Below are 16,494 nucleotides of genomic sequence, written 5' to 3' on the forward strand. Positions count from 1 at the left end.
CTGTGTTGGGTCTTCGTTTCTGTGCGAGGACTTTCTCTAGTTGTGGCAAGCGGGGGCCACTCTTCATCGCGGTGCATGGGCCTCTCACTATCGCGGCCTCTCTTGTTGCAGAGCACAGGCTTCAGGCGTGCAGGCTCAGTAGTTGTGGCTCACGGACCTAGTTTCTCCGCGGCATGTGAGATCTTCCCAGACCAGGGCTCGAAACCCGTGTCCCCTGCATTAGCAAGCAGATTCTCAACCACTGTGCCACCAGGGAAGTCCTCACTGTTTATTTTTATTAACAGGGTTATGTGATGCTCATCCTATCCCGTTCATGGAACAAGACTTGAGAGTGAAAAAGTTCTGTATGACCCAGCGATTTGGTTCCCTCACTAATCTGTTTCTGTCCTGTCCTCCAGAGACTAGACTAAATGTCCAAGGGAGAAATAATTCCAGTTGCAGCGTGCACTCAGAATAAGAAGTGCAGTCAGCTGCCTCTCTCTCTCAGGTCTGTGGAGGAAACCAGAGGAAGTTTTAAAGTCCTCAGTTAACCAGGTCAGTAATATATCCATTTTCCTGAGGCCTCCCTCCTTTCACTCCGAGCCCAGAGCTCTCCAAAATACTGATCAACCTGAACTGGTAGCCACCAGCACCAGACTTTTTACTCCCCTTACTCTTAAATTCTTATAGAGTACTTTCTGTCTACTTGTAGTTGTGCAGTTTTCTGTGGAGGAAGGAGTTATAGCTTTCATCTGATTCTCAGCAGGATCTGCTAAACTTCAAAACTGAGAACCACTGAGCTAGACTTTTCAACTTTTTCAAGGTCAGTCCCACAGAAGAAGGCCTCTTACTTTACAGATCTAGGGAAAATTGGGCTTCTACTTTCTAATCCACATATTCGTGTGTCTGGAAACTGTTCTGAAAACTCTCTTGCATCCTGATAGTCTTTTATATTCCTTTTTTCATTTTTCTACCCTTTTATCTATCAAATAATGTTTATTCATCAAATATTGAGCACCTAGATTGATTATGCAAGTTGCCATAGAGTATACGGAGATATATAAGATATTATTGGTGAGCAAACAGTCTGAACAGATGAGGTAAATCACATACATAGATAACACTAGCGAAGTGAAAAAAATGAGAAGTGCCGTAGAAAAGGTATGTATAAATTGCTTTGGGACTTAAGAAAAGGAAGAAATTACTCTGGTCTGGGGCAGGTAGCAGGGCATGAGGAGGAGCTGAGAAGACTATGTGGTGGATTCTGGGTTATAGAAAATCCAAGGCATTTGGACTAGGTCTTGAGAGATGGGTAGATTTTAGACGTGTGGAAATGTTAGATGCAGTATGCCATCTCTGGTTCTTTATTCTTTCAGATGAGACTTGAGTATATAATGTGACTTCATGGAGTTTGTATTTATCAGGGAAGATAGACTCTGAACAGGTCATTTCCTACTTAATTGCTGTTCATTCATTCAACATATATTTGAGTGACTACTAAATGCTATTCCTAACTCTTAGAATATAGCAGTGAATAAAATAGCCTCTGTGCTTATGAAACCCACATCCTAGTTGGGAGACAGAAAGTATATAATATATTGTCAGGTAAGTATATAATATATTGTCAGGTAGTGATAAGTGCAGTGATGAGAAATAAAGCAGGGTAAGAAGATAGAGTCATAACAGTGAGGTGGGGCTGTTTTAGTTAATGTGATCAGGGAATGCCTGTCTGAGAGGAGGATATCTGAGCAGAGACCTAAACAAAATGAAGAGAGCAGTCCCTATGAATAGCTGGGCAAAGAGTTTTCCAGATAGAGGGAACAGCAAATGTAAAAATCTCAAGATGGAAGATTTTAGTATTCTAGGAATAGCAAGAAGATCTCTAGGATTGGAGTGTAATTTGCAGAGGAAGAAGTTGTAGAAAATGAGAATGCAAAAATAGATATGGGCCAGATTTGACAAGACCTTGTGGCATGGTGATGGAAGGATGTTGGGAAGCTATTGCAAGAATGACATGATCTGATTTGTTTTAAAAAGATCACTCTAAGGCTTCCCTGGTGGCGCAGTGGTTAATAATCCGCCTGCCAATGCAGGGGACACGGGTTTGAGCTCTGGTCTGGGAAGATCCCACATGCTGTGGAGCACCTAAGCCCGTGTGCCACAATTACTGAGGCTGCGCTCTAGAGCCCACGAGCCACAACCACTGAGCCCGTGTGCCACAACTACTGAAGCCTGCGCACCACAACTGCTGAAGCCCGCACGCCTAGAACCTGTGCTCTGCAACAAGAGAAGCAGCCTCAATGAGGAGCCCGCGCACCGCAATGAAGAGCAGCCCCTGCTCGCCGCAACTAGAGGAAGTCCGTGCGCAGCAACGAAGACCCAATGCAGCCAAAAAAAAAAAGATCACTCTAGTTCCTTTGGTCCAAAATAGAAGTCAGGAGACCAGTTATTACAGTAGTTCTGCAAGGAGATAAAGGTTGCTTGGATTTTTATAGTAACAGTCGAAATGGCAAGAAGATATATTCTACAGGCAGACTCTCTTGATAGATTGGATGTGGGGTGTGAGAGGGAGAGAGTCAAGGGTGATACCCCAGTTCGGTGCCATCTGCCGAGAGAGGCAGTGCTGGAAGAGGAATGGGTTCTGGTGAGGACCAAGGGTTCTCCTGTTTGAGGCGCCAGCTGACATCCAAATGAAGATGTCAAGTAGGCAATTGGATATGAGTCTGGAATTTGGGGGAAGGGTTGAGGCGAGGCATTTAATTTTTGGAGTTAATAGCATATAGAGAGATTTAAAGCCATGAGACTGGATGAAATCATCTAGGGAGTGAGTGTAAATGGATCCTCTCCCTAGTGGTGTTTAACATCTTCCTCTGTTACCTATATCAGGTCAGATTTAAGTTCAAGTTAGGGGAAAATACTTCACAGATGGTGGTATTTACTTCCTAATTATAGTACATACATCAGTATAGTATTTACTTCCTAATTATAGTACATCAGGAAGTACTTTGGTTCTTTCTCTTTTTATGATATTTGTATTAATCAGTGGGTTCAGGTATTGCTGCTCTGATCCATCTATTATAAAACTCTATCGCCATCAGCATTTAGCAACCATCGATGATCATCTTCTGCATCTGTCATTTCATCAGGGATATCAGAATGGTGATAATGAAAGTCTTTAAGTCCTTCCTTCTTAGTTAGCTGAAACTCTTCTATAAAGAAGAATTACCTCATCAACTGTTTGGCTAACCTGAGGTACATTTTATATAGGACAGGTAGGATAAATGTTTAGAATTTTCTGAGGTTGACCAGAGAGAGCCCTTTCATGATGATTCCTGAGTCCTTTAGATGAGACTCTAGTAGCCTGTGATAGCTTCCTTGTTTTTTCCATATGACAAGATCTTCCAGGTTCTTTTTTTTTTTTTTTTTTTTTTTTGTGGCTGCATCTAGTTGTGGCGAGCGGGGGCTACTCTGTTGTGGTGCGTGGGCTTCTCATTGCTGTGGCTTCTGTTGTTGTGGAGCACGGGCTCGAGGCGCGCGGGCTTCAGCGGCTGTGGTGCATGGGCTTAGTTGCTCCTCGACATGTGGGATCTTCCCGGACCAGGGATCGAAACTGTGTCCCCTGCATTGGCAGGCGGATTCTTAACCACTGTGCCACCAGGGAAGTCCCCAGGTTCATCTTGTTTGTTTCCTTTTCTAGACTTGAATTAGCCATTTCTCGAAGGAGTTCCACAACCCTCATTCTTAACCAGTATGTGATATGGAATGGTTATAGAGTGCCTTTTGTATCCTATGACTTTAAGGTGATCTTTTTTCCCCGTAACATTTATTTTATTCTTGTTTGTACTGCGATAACAAAAATAGAATGAAAATACTTTCAAAATGCAATGTATTAATTTATATTTTAATTATACAGTTTTGAATGACTTGATTTATACATTTAACCCTGCTACCATACAGCATTCTCTGCTTCAGTAACTCAAAAGTGAATTTAGTGCCTAAAACACTAATTCTTGAGTATAGCTAATCAAAACCATGGAGATTATCATAAAATCAGAACTGGGTTGGTTTTGAAATGTGCTGTACAGTTAAGCTTGCTGTACTCTGGTCATTGCTTTCCACTGTGCTCTTTTTCCCATTGACTTTTCCTTGAACTTTGTATGTGTAAGCCAAAGCACAATTCTTAATACGTAGGTAGGCAGAATCATGGTGATCACAGAATTCTCTTTATATTTTACTCACACACATATACATACATACAAAGACTACCTTTCACTGTGGGATAGTTGAGCCTTCAAATTTTATAAAGTCAAAATTCTGGTTACCTTCTAATATTTTCTCCTTGGTCTGTGGGAACCAAATCCTTTCTGAAACCATTAGCAGAAGAAATAAATACATAATAGAAAGTAAAGGCCTGGAACCTTTGTTTAACATCTTTCCAGAAGACTACATTTTACCTTATATTCTAACTGTAGCATGTCAGTTGTTTTCGTTCACCCCTGCCCCCAGCTCTCCTTTCTGAGATAAAGTTTGTATGGGATGACACGTAAAAAAGAACAGTAGACCAGTGATTGTGTTGTAGCCACCGTGCTTTAGACGTAGGGTATGCACACGTACCTCCTGCCTGTGCTTTGGGCTGTTCTGACAATGCCCAAGGTTGTGTTAATTCTTTGAGGACGGTCAGGGGCAGATCTTCCTAAATGCTATTGAATTTGCTCGGCACATTTAAGGAAATTGAATGGATTTGCTGATTTGAGTGATGTCAGATTTCTTTTTTTTTCTCTAATTTGTCAGTGAATTCTCTGTTTTTTGAATGATATATTTTGGGTCAGGTATGAAACCAGGATTCATGTTTCAAGGCAGAAGTGCAGGAGAGCTGGTTTTGTAATTGTATATTAATTTAAAACTTAGCTGTTGCTTCACTCTTATGTTCTCATGCAGGAAGAGGCCTAAGGGGAATCTTTTTAGAGATTTCTGGCTTAGCCACTTGAACTTTTTTTTTTAACTGTTAAAGAAAAGGAGCCTTGTTTGTTTGGACATAATGAACAAATGTGGAAATAATGAATAAATTAATGAATGAACAAATGAATAAGTCAGTGAATCTGACAAGAGTCAGATTTCTGTTAATCACATTTTCATGAAGTCAGATATTTTAAAACTTTGGGAATATATTTTTAGAGTCTATATTCTGATTGTGTGAATATCTCTGTAATATTTTCCTTTGATTTTCTGGGTGGATATTATAATATTCATTGGGGACAGTTATGTTAATTGGAATCTATGACATTATAATGTTTGGAGAAAGATTTCTTTTAATAACTTTTTGTGCATTGTATAAAATGAAGATCTTTCATTAAGCATGATCTTTGTGTGATCTAATTTGAACATTAATCTGGTTTGTTGAAAGCAGGCATCTAATTTGAAACCTCAGAGTTAAACTCAGAAAAATATTAGACTTCTCAATTATAAGCACATAGAGAAACTGCTAGAAGCTCACTCCATGCAGGTCTCTGCTCCAATGTCGCTTCTTCCAGGAGGCATCCTCCCTAACCACCCTACTGGCAAACTAGCCTCAGTTTCCAATAACCAGCATTTTCATATTATATATTTTTTTCACTAGCACTTATCACTATTAGACTTTTGATTGTGTACACCGCTGCTTCCTTGCCACCTAGAGCAGTGCCTTGCACCGTGAAAGTTACTCCGTACGATTTGTCGAATGAGTAAATTGTTCACCATCTGTCTCCCCACTAGAATGTAGGCCTCATGAGGGTGCGTGGCATGAGGTTGGACTTCCAGCATTTGTTTGAAAGAATGAAACGAATGTGCTACCAATAGTGATCAAATTCATATACACACACACATATGTATGATCACATCTTGATTATATGTTTAAATAACACATAGATTGCACATAGATTTCTCATCCAGAAATAGATTATTAGAAGGATATGGTGTTCTAAGTAACATCTAGAACCTACAAAATCTGCTGTCTTTTTTGCTAATGTAGATGGGCAGATTTACATATAGGGTCACCTTTTTTTTTTTCAGTGACTAAATAACACTGGTGTATGTTAATATTGTGCCCATAGAAATCAAAGGGTACTGTCATATGAGTGTCATGTGACTAACTCATTGAATGGATTAGTAGTGGATTCTTTTCTCCTATTTGCTTCATTTTTGTTAAATTGAAAATTTTTGACATATTGTGTAATGCGCATTCTTATTTCTAGTGTAAATGTCTATCAGTTGTGTGCTTTCTATACTGATCTCAGGCCTCAAAATGGAGAATTAAGGGTTTATATTTTTTATGGGAACGTTTTATAAACTCTTGTTCACACTTAATTTTTTTTCTATTTCATCTTACATTCTTGTGATTTCATTTGGGAACACAGTGACAAACTATGTTGAGTTCTTTTATCATTTCCTAGCATACTAGTTGGTCCCATGTGATGGACCTTTTGTGAAGCAGTGTGGTACTTCTGGTATTCAGGGCCTTTGTGGGAGAGAGGATGAAAATATACATCAGAAGAATGAGAAGTGGATATAGCATTAATCTTGGGCATCTTGAAGAGCTGGATTGATCGTAAAGTAATCTGTGCATCTAGAAAATAAAGATTCTTTTTCAAACTACATGGTGAGTGTCCAGTGCTTCTGAATGTGCAGTTTTTTCCTTAGGAAAAAAAAATGAAAAAAGAAAAATCTGCACTTTCCCATTTTTCCCTCCAGTGATTTAGCAGAACTTTTCTCTTTTCTTCAGGTAATTAAACCGGAGAGCAATGATAAAGAAACAGAAGGTGCCTATGAATCAGATCTCCCTGAGGAGCTCTGTGGAAGCCATCCCCTGCAACAGTCCCTGAAAGACTATAATGACAGTCCTGATGTCATTATAGAGGCTCAGTTTGATGACAGCGACTCAGAAGATGGACATGGCAACACGCAGAATGCTCTGGTTGATGGTGTTAAGAAGCTCTCAGTTTGTGTTCATGAACAAGGTGAGTGCCGGACTGCTCTCCGACGTTTTATTTTAGTAGATTGTTTTAAGTATTGGAATTCCCTCTGTGCTGCAGAATTAATCACACAATACAGTTGGTATCTTTCCAATTTCTAACCTGTGGCAGCTTTTAGGAAAGGGGGATCTTTGACAGGCTTCCAGCTGCTGTTTGTGAGGAGGGGACAGAAACGCTGCTGGTGATTTGTGTGGTCAGTGGTTGCTGTTGTCATTTCCTAATGGGTTTTGCATTGTGTTGATAGCTAACCTTGAAATTTCCTGTGATGAGCCCAGTGCCACCCTGTGGTTGATATGAACATAATTAAACCAAACTAAAATCCTTACAAAAAAAGCACTTTGTTTTACCCTGGATTTTGCTTTAATTTTAACTCGGTACATTTTGTCCTTAGTGGTGAATAGATCACCTTAAATTTGATAAGTAGATTATCTTTACAAAGTGTTTTGATTGTAAGCTTTTAAAAAAGCCAGTCTTATTTTCTCTGATCAAAATTTAAGCCATGGGTCCCCTGGATACTGAAAAAAGCAATTGCAAACACATAGGTGAAGAGCTGTGACCAAGGGCCCTACCTGACTGCACTCTGGGAAACTTAAGGGAAAGCAGCAATGAAAATTGGAATATTTCAACGTATAGATTTCTAGGAGGTTTTAAGTGCAGGGAATATGTTTTCTAGCCAGATTGATTTTTATGTATGTTATGAAATGGAAAATATTGACCTGGTTAGGCCAACTAGATTAGGAGGGTTTTTTTATCAGGAAGAAGTTTCTGGCACAGTCCCCACGAAAGGCTAGAAGAAATGCCAGAAGATTACTAAAGGAGGGTGTGCAGCAGACACCCTGTGATAGGGACTGGTGAGCACCGTTCTCTGACATCTTATCATCTCCAGAAAGCTGGAGGTGATTTCAGGAAGTGACTGCATAAGGATCACCCTGTGTCTTCACTGCTGATGAGGTAGTGATCTCGGGCAGCGAGCACTTTCTAAAAGCATGTGTCGCTTTCTGGTGCCAAGTACTACTCATTCAGAAGGACTTCCCGACTTTGAAATTCTGTCTGAATGAAGAGGCTACTGCTTCCTCACTGCCCCACCAGGGGTGCTGACCTGAGGGCACCCAGGTTCCTTTTGTTTTTGTGGCCTGCTTAGATAACTAGTGGTTCCACTGTTCAGGGCCCAGCCAATTTCATTTGGATGTTATTCCTTGAAAATTCCTTCTTCTGATGTTTCTTCTTTCTTCCTTTAAAAACAGTTTAATAACCAGGACCCTAAATAGCCAAATCCTCATCTGCAAGGTCACCAAGGGAGAGAGATACTTGAAGGACAAAGCCAGGGGAAGGAGTACTTTAAAACTTACTGGGTATTTGGCCCAAAACTACTTTGTGGAAACCTAGCTCAGGTGATTGAACTTGGAAGACCTCAGCAGCCTCTTTTCCTCTAGGTTCCAAGTTGAAGGGATGAGATGCTTCAGTTTCTCATTAGTGATTGGTACCAATACAAGGGCAAGGAAATATTGATGGATGGAAGTGATGGCAGAATTGATGCCCGGGGTGGATATTAATAATTCACTTTATCCTTTGTTTGGGAAATTCTGATGCCAGACATACTTTTTTTTTTTAACATCTTTATTGGAGTATAATTGCTTTACAATGGTGTGTTAGTTTCTGCTTTATAACAAAGTGAATCAGTTATACATATACATATGTTCCCATATCTCTTCCCTCTTGCATCTCCCTCCCTCCTGCCCTCCCTATCCCACACCTCTAGGTGGTCACAAAGCACAGAGCTGATCTCCCTGTGCTATGCGGTTGCTTCCCACTAGCTATCTATTTTACGTTTGGTAGTGTATATATGTCCATGCCACTCTCTCTCTTTGTCACATCTTACCCTTCCCCCTCCCCATATCCTCAAGTCCATTCTCTAGTAGGTCTGTGTCTTTATTCCCGTCTTGCCACTAGGTTCTTCATGACCTTTCAGACATACTCTTGATTTGTCCTCTATTGTAATTTTCCTCCATCTCTGTTGCAAGTAAGTGTCATTGAGTGCTTTACAAGTCCACCGTATGCAGTTTTTTTCCTTACTGTTTTTACGGTCTTCGTATCCTACTGTTATTTATATTGCTTCCTTACTGGCCCTGACTGAGGGAACAGCCTTAATCCTTCCCTCAGTATCTGGTACCAATTTCTCTTTCCTGCTAGCCTCTAAATAGAGAGTTTTGAAACCACATGGCTGTTTCTCATTTCTTGCCCTCTTGATATTTAGGAAAATTGCAATTTGCTCTTTTAAAAATCATGGTGTTTTTAAGGATATTTCAACCAGCTTCTCTTCTCTGGATAATATAAAATCTGGTTACAGTTAGGATGTTAGTTCTTTTTGTACCATTTAAGGGTTTGAAATTTGTTATTGAAACAAACCATAACCTTAAGAACATCATAAACTTTTCCTAAGACTTCTAGAAAGGTTCTTTGCTTTGTGTTGTAATTGCAAATGGATTATTAATCCTAGTTCACACCTGTGTGCAAAAGAGTGCTTTTTGTTTGAATATCATGTTTTTTTTACCCAAGGCAAACATGACATATTACATGTGTATACTTAGTATATCCCTTTTTGCCCGGGAAACATTCATATCTTTACCATAACTACCAATTTCTCTGGTAATTGAGCAGGTAACCCCAGCTGTATGCAGCAAGTGCCTATCATTGCATTCAGAGAAAAGTTTCTCTGGGCATCTCAGACCTACACAATAGTTTCTTCCATGAAGACAACATGGATCTGGATCATCCTCAGCCCTTGAGAGAATAGGCCAAAGACCTGGGCCCCTTTTGTAGGTCCAGTCCCACAGCCTCCCGAGGCTGAGCTTTTACCACTTCCCAGGCAATGGCATTATTGTCAGCATAGAAAACTGCCATCTGTGTCAAGACTGGGGACAACCCAAATAAATATTCTTTGGTATCAAGTATTTGAGTAACGATTGCCTGGTTAGCAAACTCCAAAGGATAAAAAACAGCATGACTAATTGGTACAGTAGCTCTTTATCATACATCTTTGGGAACTTTAAGAACAGTTTTGGCCTCTGAGTCTTGGCGGTGGTGACTTAATCAGGTTGTGATGCACTTTTCCTGTTCTCTACCTTAGTAGGGTCTGTCAGAGATCTTGTTCAGCTTTCTGGTCTGGAGACAAGCTTCTGCCAGTACCCTGCTGACTGAACATGGGTTTGAGTGCAGAGTCGGTGACCCTCTCAGTTCTCTCTTTTGTCTCTGGCCACCTTCAACTCTTTTTTGAAGGGAGAATCCACATGGAATCCTTGTTCCCTTCCGAGGTTTGAATCGATCTATTACTGCGCCTCCTGGGGCCTGCCCAAGTCAACCTTAGGAGTCAGGAAGAGCCCTTTTTTCACACTTAAAATTCATCTCCTTCCAGCGACAGGCCTATTCATTGCCTAGGTTTAAGCTCTCTTTCCTTGGATAAAAAGTAACCGTATTTCCCTTTGGCTGAGAAAAGCAGATCCATATGATTATTCTCCTGTGATACTTTGGGGTTACTGAAATGCCAAGAGCCCTTACTCCTGACTGTCTAGAAACCCTTCTTTCTCAGAGCTAATTTTTTTCATTTCCTTTCTGCTAGTGTTTCCAGATTCTGTAGATCAAATCTTTCTTATCTTTTTGTTTCCTAGCTCTCCACTGTGTATAATGATGATTAATATAATTAGAAGACAGTTATGTTTGCTTCAGAAATTATATTAAAAATTAAATATAAGGCAGTTTCCCATCAACCACAATTTTTGGACAATGTTTTGTGCTAGTGTTTTAAAGTATTTGTTTAAAAAAAAGAGTAAAGCCTTGTCCAGACCTATGTTAGAAGGATACAGTGGGAATTTTTGCTTCCCTGTCTTTTATTTATTTATTTATTTTTATAAATTTATTTATTTATTTTTAGCTGCGTTGGGTCTTCGTTGCTGCACGCGGGCTTTCTCTAGTTGTGGCGAGTGGGGGCTGCTCTTTGTTGCAGTGCGCGGGCTTCTCGTGGCGGAGCACAGGCTCTAGGCGCGCAGGCTTCAGTAGTTGTGGCATGTGGGCTCAGTAGTCGTGGCTCGTAGGCTCTAGAGGGCAGGCTCAGTAGTTGTGGCTCACGGGCTTAGTTGCTCCGTGGCATGTGGGATCTTCCTGGACCAGGGTTCGAACCCGTGTCCCCTGCATTGGCAGGCGGATTCTAAACCACTGCGCCACCAGGGAAGCCCTTCCCTGTCTTTTTTTTTTTTTTTTTTTTACTTCTCAATACAGTTTATTAGGCCAGTATTACCCAGATAGCAAAACCAGACAAACACAGTATAAGAAAGGAAAACTACAGGCCAACATCCCCCATGAACACAGACGCAAAAATCATCAACAACACACTAGCAAATATAATTCTGCAATACATAAAAAGAATTGTACACCATGGCCAAGTAAGGCCTATTCCAGAGATGCAAGGTTGGCTTAATATTTGAAAATCAACCAATGTGATCCACAATGCTAGGGGCCTTCAAAGAGAGAATAGGGTCTGTCAGGAATGCGGCAACCATGTGTTCCATATTCTAGGCACCATTCTGCAAACTTGCAAGCGCGGTAGAGGTACTTTTTATCCCGCGTGAGGTGGTAAAGGGAAAGGAAAGAGTAGCCGTTCCCAGCGGTCCCATGGCAGATCCCATAGCCCTTCCGCAGCAAACCTTGCTGCCAAATCACATCGCTGTGCTCCATGGCGTCCTTCAAGTACTTCTCCTCCTTAAAAACCTTGTACGCCTGCATGAGCATGTGGATGACACCGGGGACCCCGTGACACCAGTGCACCGATCGGTCTGTCTCATTGCTTAGGGATGACGGATAATTCCCAGATCGGAATCTTTTGTGGCGCATATAGTCAATACTAGGTTTCACCATTTCTGTCAAGGTTTCTTGGTCCACTTTTGCTGCTGGCTGCATTAACATGTAGTAGATTCCGGCCATGCCATGGGCTGCTCCAACATACTGCTTCCTGTGCCACTGATACAACAGGGGACAGCGCTCGGCCTACTTTTCTTCCCTTGACAAAGCCTTGCCCGATTCAATAATAGCATCGACTACCTCTTTGACAGCTGACCCACACACGGCGCCCAGCCCCATCTCCGTGCTCACGTAGAGTAAGGCATACAGATAGCCTGCCTAGCCCTGAAGCAGCTCGTCGGGAAGGTCTGAATCTCGGCAGACGATGGCTCTCTGGAGTTGCAAAAGTTTTGTGATGCATTCCTGGGACTCGCAATCACTTTTGAGTTTATGATAATACCACAGCTCCGACGGCCAAGGGCCCAGCATCTCCACAGAGGAAAGTGACCCTCCGGCCATTCAGATTCCAAAGTGTTCTCTTTATGTAATCCAGGGATCTGAGCAAATAGGTCTGGTCACATGTGACCCGGTACAACTGCAGGTACAAAAGGGATATGCCTGTCCAACCAGTGTAAGCAGAGCAATCATGTGGATCTGCTGTCTTCAGCCCTTCTTCCATTTGCTGTAGAAGATCTTTAATTTTGGTCTGGATCCGCCTTGTGAAATTATTAATAATCTTCCCATCGCTGTGGAAGGGGAGGCCGAGCTCGTCGCGAGTGAGCTGGGGGCGAGCACGTGGCGGCTCCTCGGCCGTGCGGCGGCGGCCTCGTAGTCCGGGAAGGGGTTGGGGAACGCCCGCTCTTCCATATCTGCGTCCCCGCCCAACTGCAACTTAAGCCTCCGGGACATCCCTTCCCTGTTTTTTAGACTGAGTGGCTAATGCATTCATATCACGTGTGATTCAGGTAGAGACAGATGGTCAGGACCTCCAATGTCTAAGACCCAAATCCTGTGCTAGACCAGCCGTTCCTCCCTGTGAAGTCCATTATGGTTTATTGCAGGATATTGAATATAGTTCCCTGGGCTAATACAACAGGACCTTGTTGTTTATCCATTCTGTATAAAATAGTTTGCTTCTGCTAATCCCAAACTCCCAATCCTTCCCTCCCCCACCCCACTTCCCCCTTGGCAACCACAAGTCTGTTCTTTATGTCTGTGAGTCTGTTTCGTGGAAGTTCATTTATGTCATATTTTAGATTCCACATATAAATGATATCATATGGTATTTGTCTTTCTCTTTCTGATTTACTTCACTTAGTATGATAATCCCTAGGTCCATCATGTTGCTGCAAATGGCATTATTTCACTCTTTTTTATGTCTGAGTAGTATTCCATTGTGTGTGTATGTGTGTGTGTATACCACATCTTTTTTATCCATTCATCTGTCGATGGACATTTAGGTTGCTTCCATGTCTTGGCTATTGTAAATAGTTCTGCTATGAAAATAGAGGTGTATGTATCTTTTTGAATTATAGTTTTGTCTGGATATATGCTCAGGAATGGGATTGCTGGATCATATGGCAACTCTTTCAGTTCTTTAAGGAACCTCCATACTGTTTTCCATAGCAGCTGCACCAATTTACATTCCCACCAACAGTGTAGGAGGGTTCCCTTTTCTCCACACCCATGAAGCTTCTTTTACCTTCTCATTCCTGCCAATAGTTAGAATTATTCAGCTTTCTAGTTTTTTATACTCTAGAGATTAAGTTCTGTAAATTGCCTTTTCATATTGTTTGCCCATTGTTCCATCATGGTTACTGTTCTGTTGTTGATTTGCAGGCAATTCTTATCTATTCTCTATAATAATCCCCTTTCCATTTTAGGCATCACAAATATCTTCTACCATTCTGTCCTTTAGTCATTTGTCTATTAACTTTATGGTGTTTTTCATTGAACAAAAAATTCTTAGTTTTTCTGTGATAAAATTAATCATATACTTTATGGGTTTTTTTTTAGTTTTTTGCATATTCCTAGGTCACAGAGATGTTTTCTCGTACAGTCTTTTATTAACTCCGCAGTTTTGCCTTTTGCTGAACTTCATAAAGCTGATTCTTTATTGATTGAGAGTATCATTTGGTTTCTCTCCTTTAAATCTATTTTTGTTATTGAACCATCCTCGAATTCCTAGGATAAATCCTACTTAATCCCAATATATTATTATTTTTTAAGTACAATATTGGATTTACTTAGGTAATATACAGTGTAGGATTTTTTTGTATCATGTTGAATGGACCTATCATTTTCTTTTCATTATCTGGTTTTTACAGTCAAGATTATATTAGCTTCAATAAAATGTCCTGGTCAGTTTTTATTTTTTTTTAATTTTTATTGGAGTATAGTTGCTTTACAATGTTGTGTTAGTTTCTGCTGTACAGCAAAGTGAATCAGTTATACGTATACATTTATCCCCTCTTTTTTAGATTTCCTTCCCATTTAGGTCACCACACAGCATTGAGTAGAGTTCCCTGTGCTGTACAGTAGGTTCTCATTAGTTATCTATTTTATACATAGTAGTATATATATGTCAATCCCAATCTCCCAATTCATCCCACCACCCCCCTTTCCCCTTGATATCCATAAGTTTGTTCTCTACATCTGTCTCTATTTCTGCTTTGCAAATAAGTTCGTCTGTACTGACTGTTTACTGTTTTCCCAGAATAGCTTGTATAAGACAGGAATTACATTGTAAAGCATACTCCAATAAAAATTAATTTAAAAAAAACAGGAATTAAGTGTTCCTTAAAATTTGGTAGAACTCATTGTAAAATTTTCTGCACCTGCTGTTTTTCAGAAGGCGTGATCTTTGCTCTTTCAGTCTCTTTTATACTGATTGGTCTGTTCAGCCTCTCTTTTTGATGCCAATTTTGGCATAACTTAAGGGGAATTTATCCATTTGAATTTACGATCACATAGATATTCCTAATACTTGTTAATATTCTTTAATTATTAAAAAAACTCCTTGTGTCGGTACTATCGCCTCCCTTTTCATTCTGTATTTTAATTGTTTGACTCTTCTCTCTTTTTTCTTAACTCTTGCTTGTCAAAGATCTATCTTATTAATCTTTTCAAGGAACATGATTTTTGGTTGTGTTATTTTTCTGTTTATTGTTGATGATGTTGTTCTGTATATCATTGATATTTGCCCTTATCTTAGTTATTTATTCCTTACTTGGGGGGTTATTTTTTGCCCTTTCCCCAGCTTCTTGAGTTGAATATGTCTTTTCAACTTCTCTTGTTTCCTTTGAAATATTTTTAAAGCTATAAAATTCCCTCTAAATACTTCTTTTGTCATACCTAGGATATACCTAGATATATTTTTATATACATGCATACCCATATATGTATTTACACATAATAATCACTGATACTTATTGAACATTTACTGCATGCTAGGCCCTAAGTACTTTATAATTATTCCTCATGATATTTAATTATTTAATTCTTACAGCATATCCAGTATGTGTTCTGCCTATGTTCTCTTCTAGGAGTTTTATGGTTTTGGATCTTACCTTTAGGTCTTTAATCCATTTTGAGTTTATTTTTGTATATGGTTTGAGGAAGTGTTGTCATGTCATTCTTTTACATGTGGCTGTCCAATGTTCCCAGCACTACTTACTAAAGAGACTGTCTTTTATCCATTGTATATTCTTGCCTCCTTTATCATAGATTAATTGATCATAGGTACATGGGTTTACTTCTGAGCTCTCTGTTCTGTTCCATTGATCTATATGTCTGTTTTTGTGCCACTACCGTGCTGTTGTTTTGTTTTTTGTTTTTTTTAAAATTTCATTTATTTATTTATTTATGGCTGCGTTGGGTCTTCGTTTCTGTGCGAGGGCTTTCTCCAGTTGCGGCAAGCGGGGGCCACTCTTCATCGTGGGGGCCACTCTTCATCGTGGTGCGCGGGCCTCTCACTGTCGCGGCCTCTCTCGTTGCGGAGCACAGGCTCCAGACGCGCAGGCTCAGCGGTTGCGGCTCACGGGCCTAGTCGCCCCGTGGCATGTGGGATCTTCCCAGACCAGGGCTCAAACCCATGTCCCCTGCATTGGCAGGCAGATTCTCAACCACTGCGCCACCAGGGAAGCCCTACCATGCTGTTTTGATTACTCTAGATTTGTAGTATAGTCTGAAGTCAATGAGGGTGGTACCTTCAGCTTTATTCTTTTTTCTCAAGATTGCTTTGGCAATTCAGGGTCTTCAAGTCTGTGGTTCCATATACAATTTAGGATTATCTGTTTTAGTTCTGTGAAAAATGTCATGGGTATTTTAATAGGAATTGCATTAAATCTGTAGATTACTTTGGGTAGTATGGCCATTTTAACAATACTAATTCTTCCAATCCAAGAGCATGGAATATCTTTTCATTTCTTTGTATCATCTTCTACTTTCCTTCATCAGTGTTTTATAGTTTTCACAGTATAGGTCTTTAATCTCTTTGTTTAAGTTTATTCCTAGATATTTTATTCTTTTTGATGAGATTTTGAATGGGATTGGCATTTTTTTTCTTTCACTTTCTGATAGTTTATTATTTGAATATAGAAAAGCAACAGATTTCTGTATATTAATCTTGTATCCTCTAACATTACTGAATTCATTCATTAGTTGTAATAGTTTTTTT

General features: G+C 40.2%; 1 protein-coding gene and 1 pseudogene across 7 annotated transcripts in view; one reads left to right on the forward strand and one right to left on the reverse strand.

Moving 5' to 3' along the window:
* DIS3L2 (DIS3 like 3'-5' exoribonuclease 2) overlaps nucleotides 1–16,494 on the forward strand; it is a 371,579-nt gene that overhangs the window by 115,211 nt on the left and 239,874 nt on the right. For 5 of the 7 annotated variants that reach the window (XM_059928940.1, XM_059928939.1, XM_059928944.1 and 2 more), the window contains exon 6: nucleotides 6,737–6,971. In XM_059928940.1, the coding sequence (XP_059784923.1) occupies nucleotides 6,737–6,971 (235 nt within the window). Of the gene's footprint in view, nucleotides 1–6,736; nucleotides 6,972–16,494 lie in introns of those variants that run through there. The other 2 variants (XM_059928942.1, XM_059928946.1) reach the window with 2 other exon arrangements.
* Nucleotides 11,490–12,725, reverse strand: LOC132368403 (lanC-like protein 2; annotated as a pseudogene).

The sequence above is a fragment of the Balaenoptera ricei genome, chromosome 7 (assembly GCF_028023285.1).
Source record: "Balaenoptera ricei isolate mBalRic1 chromosome 7, mBalRic1.hap2, whole genome shotgun sequence".
NCBI lineage: Eukaryota > Metazoa > Chordata > Mammalia > Artiodactyla > Balaenopteridae > Balaenoptera > Balaenoptera ricei.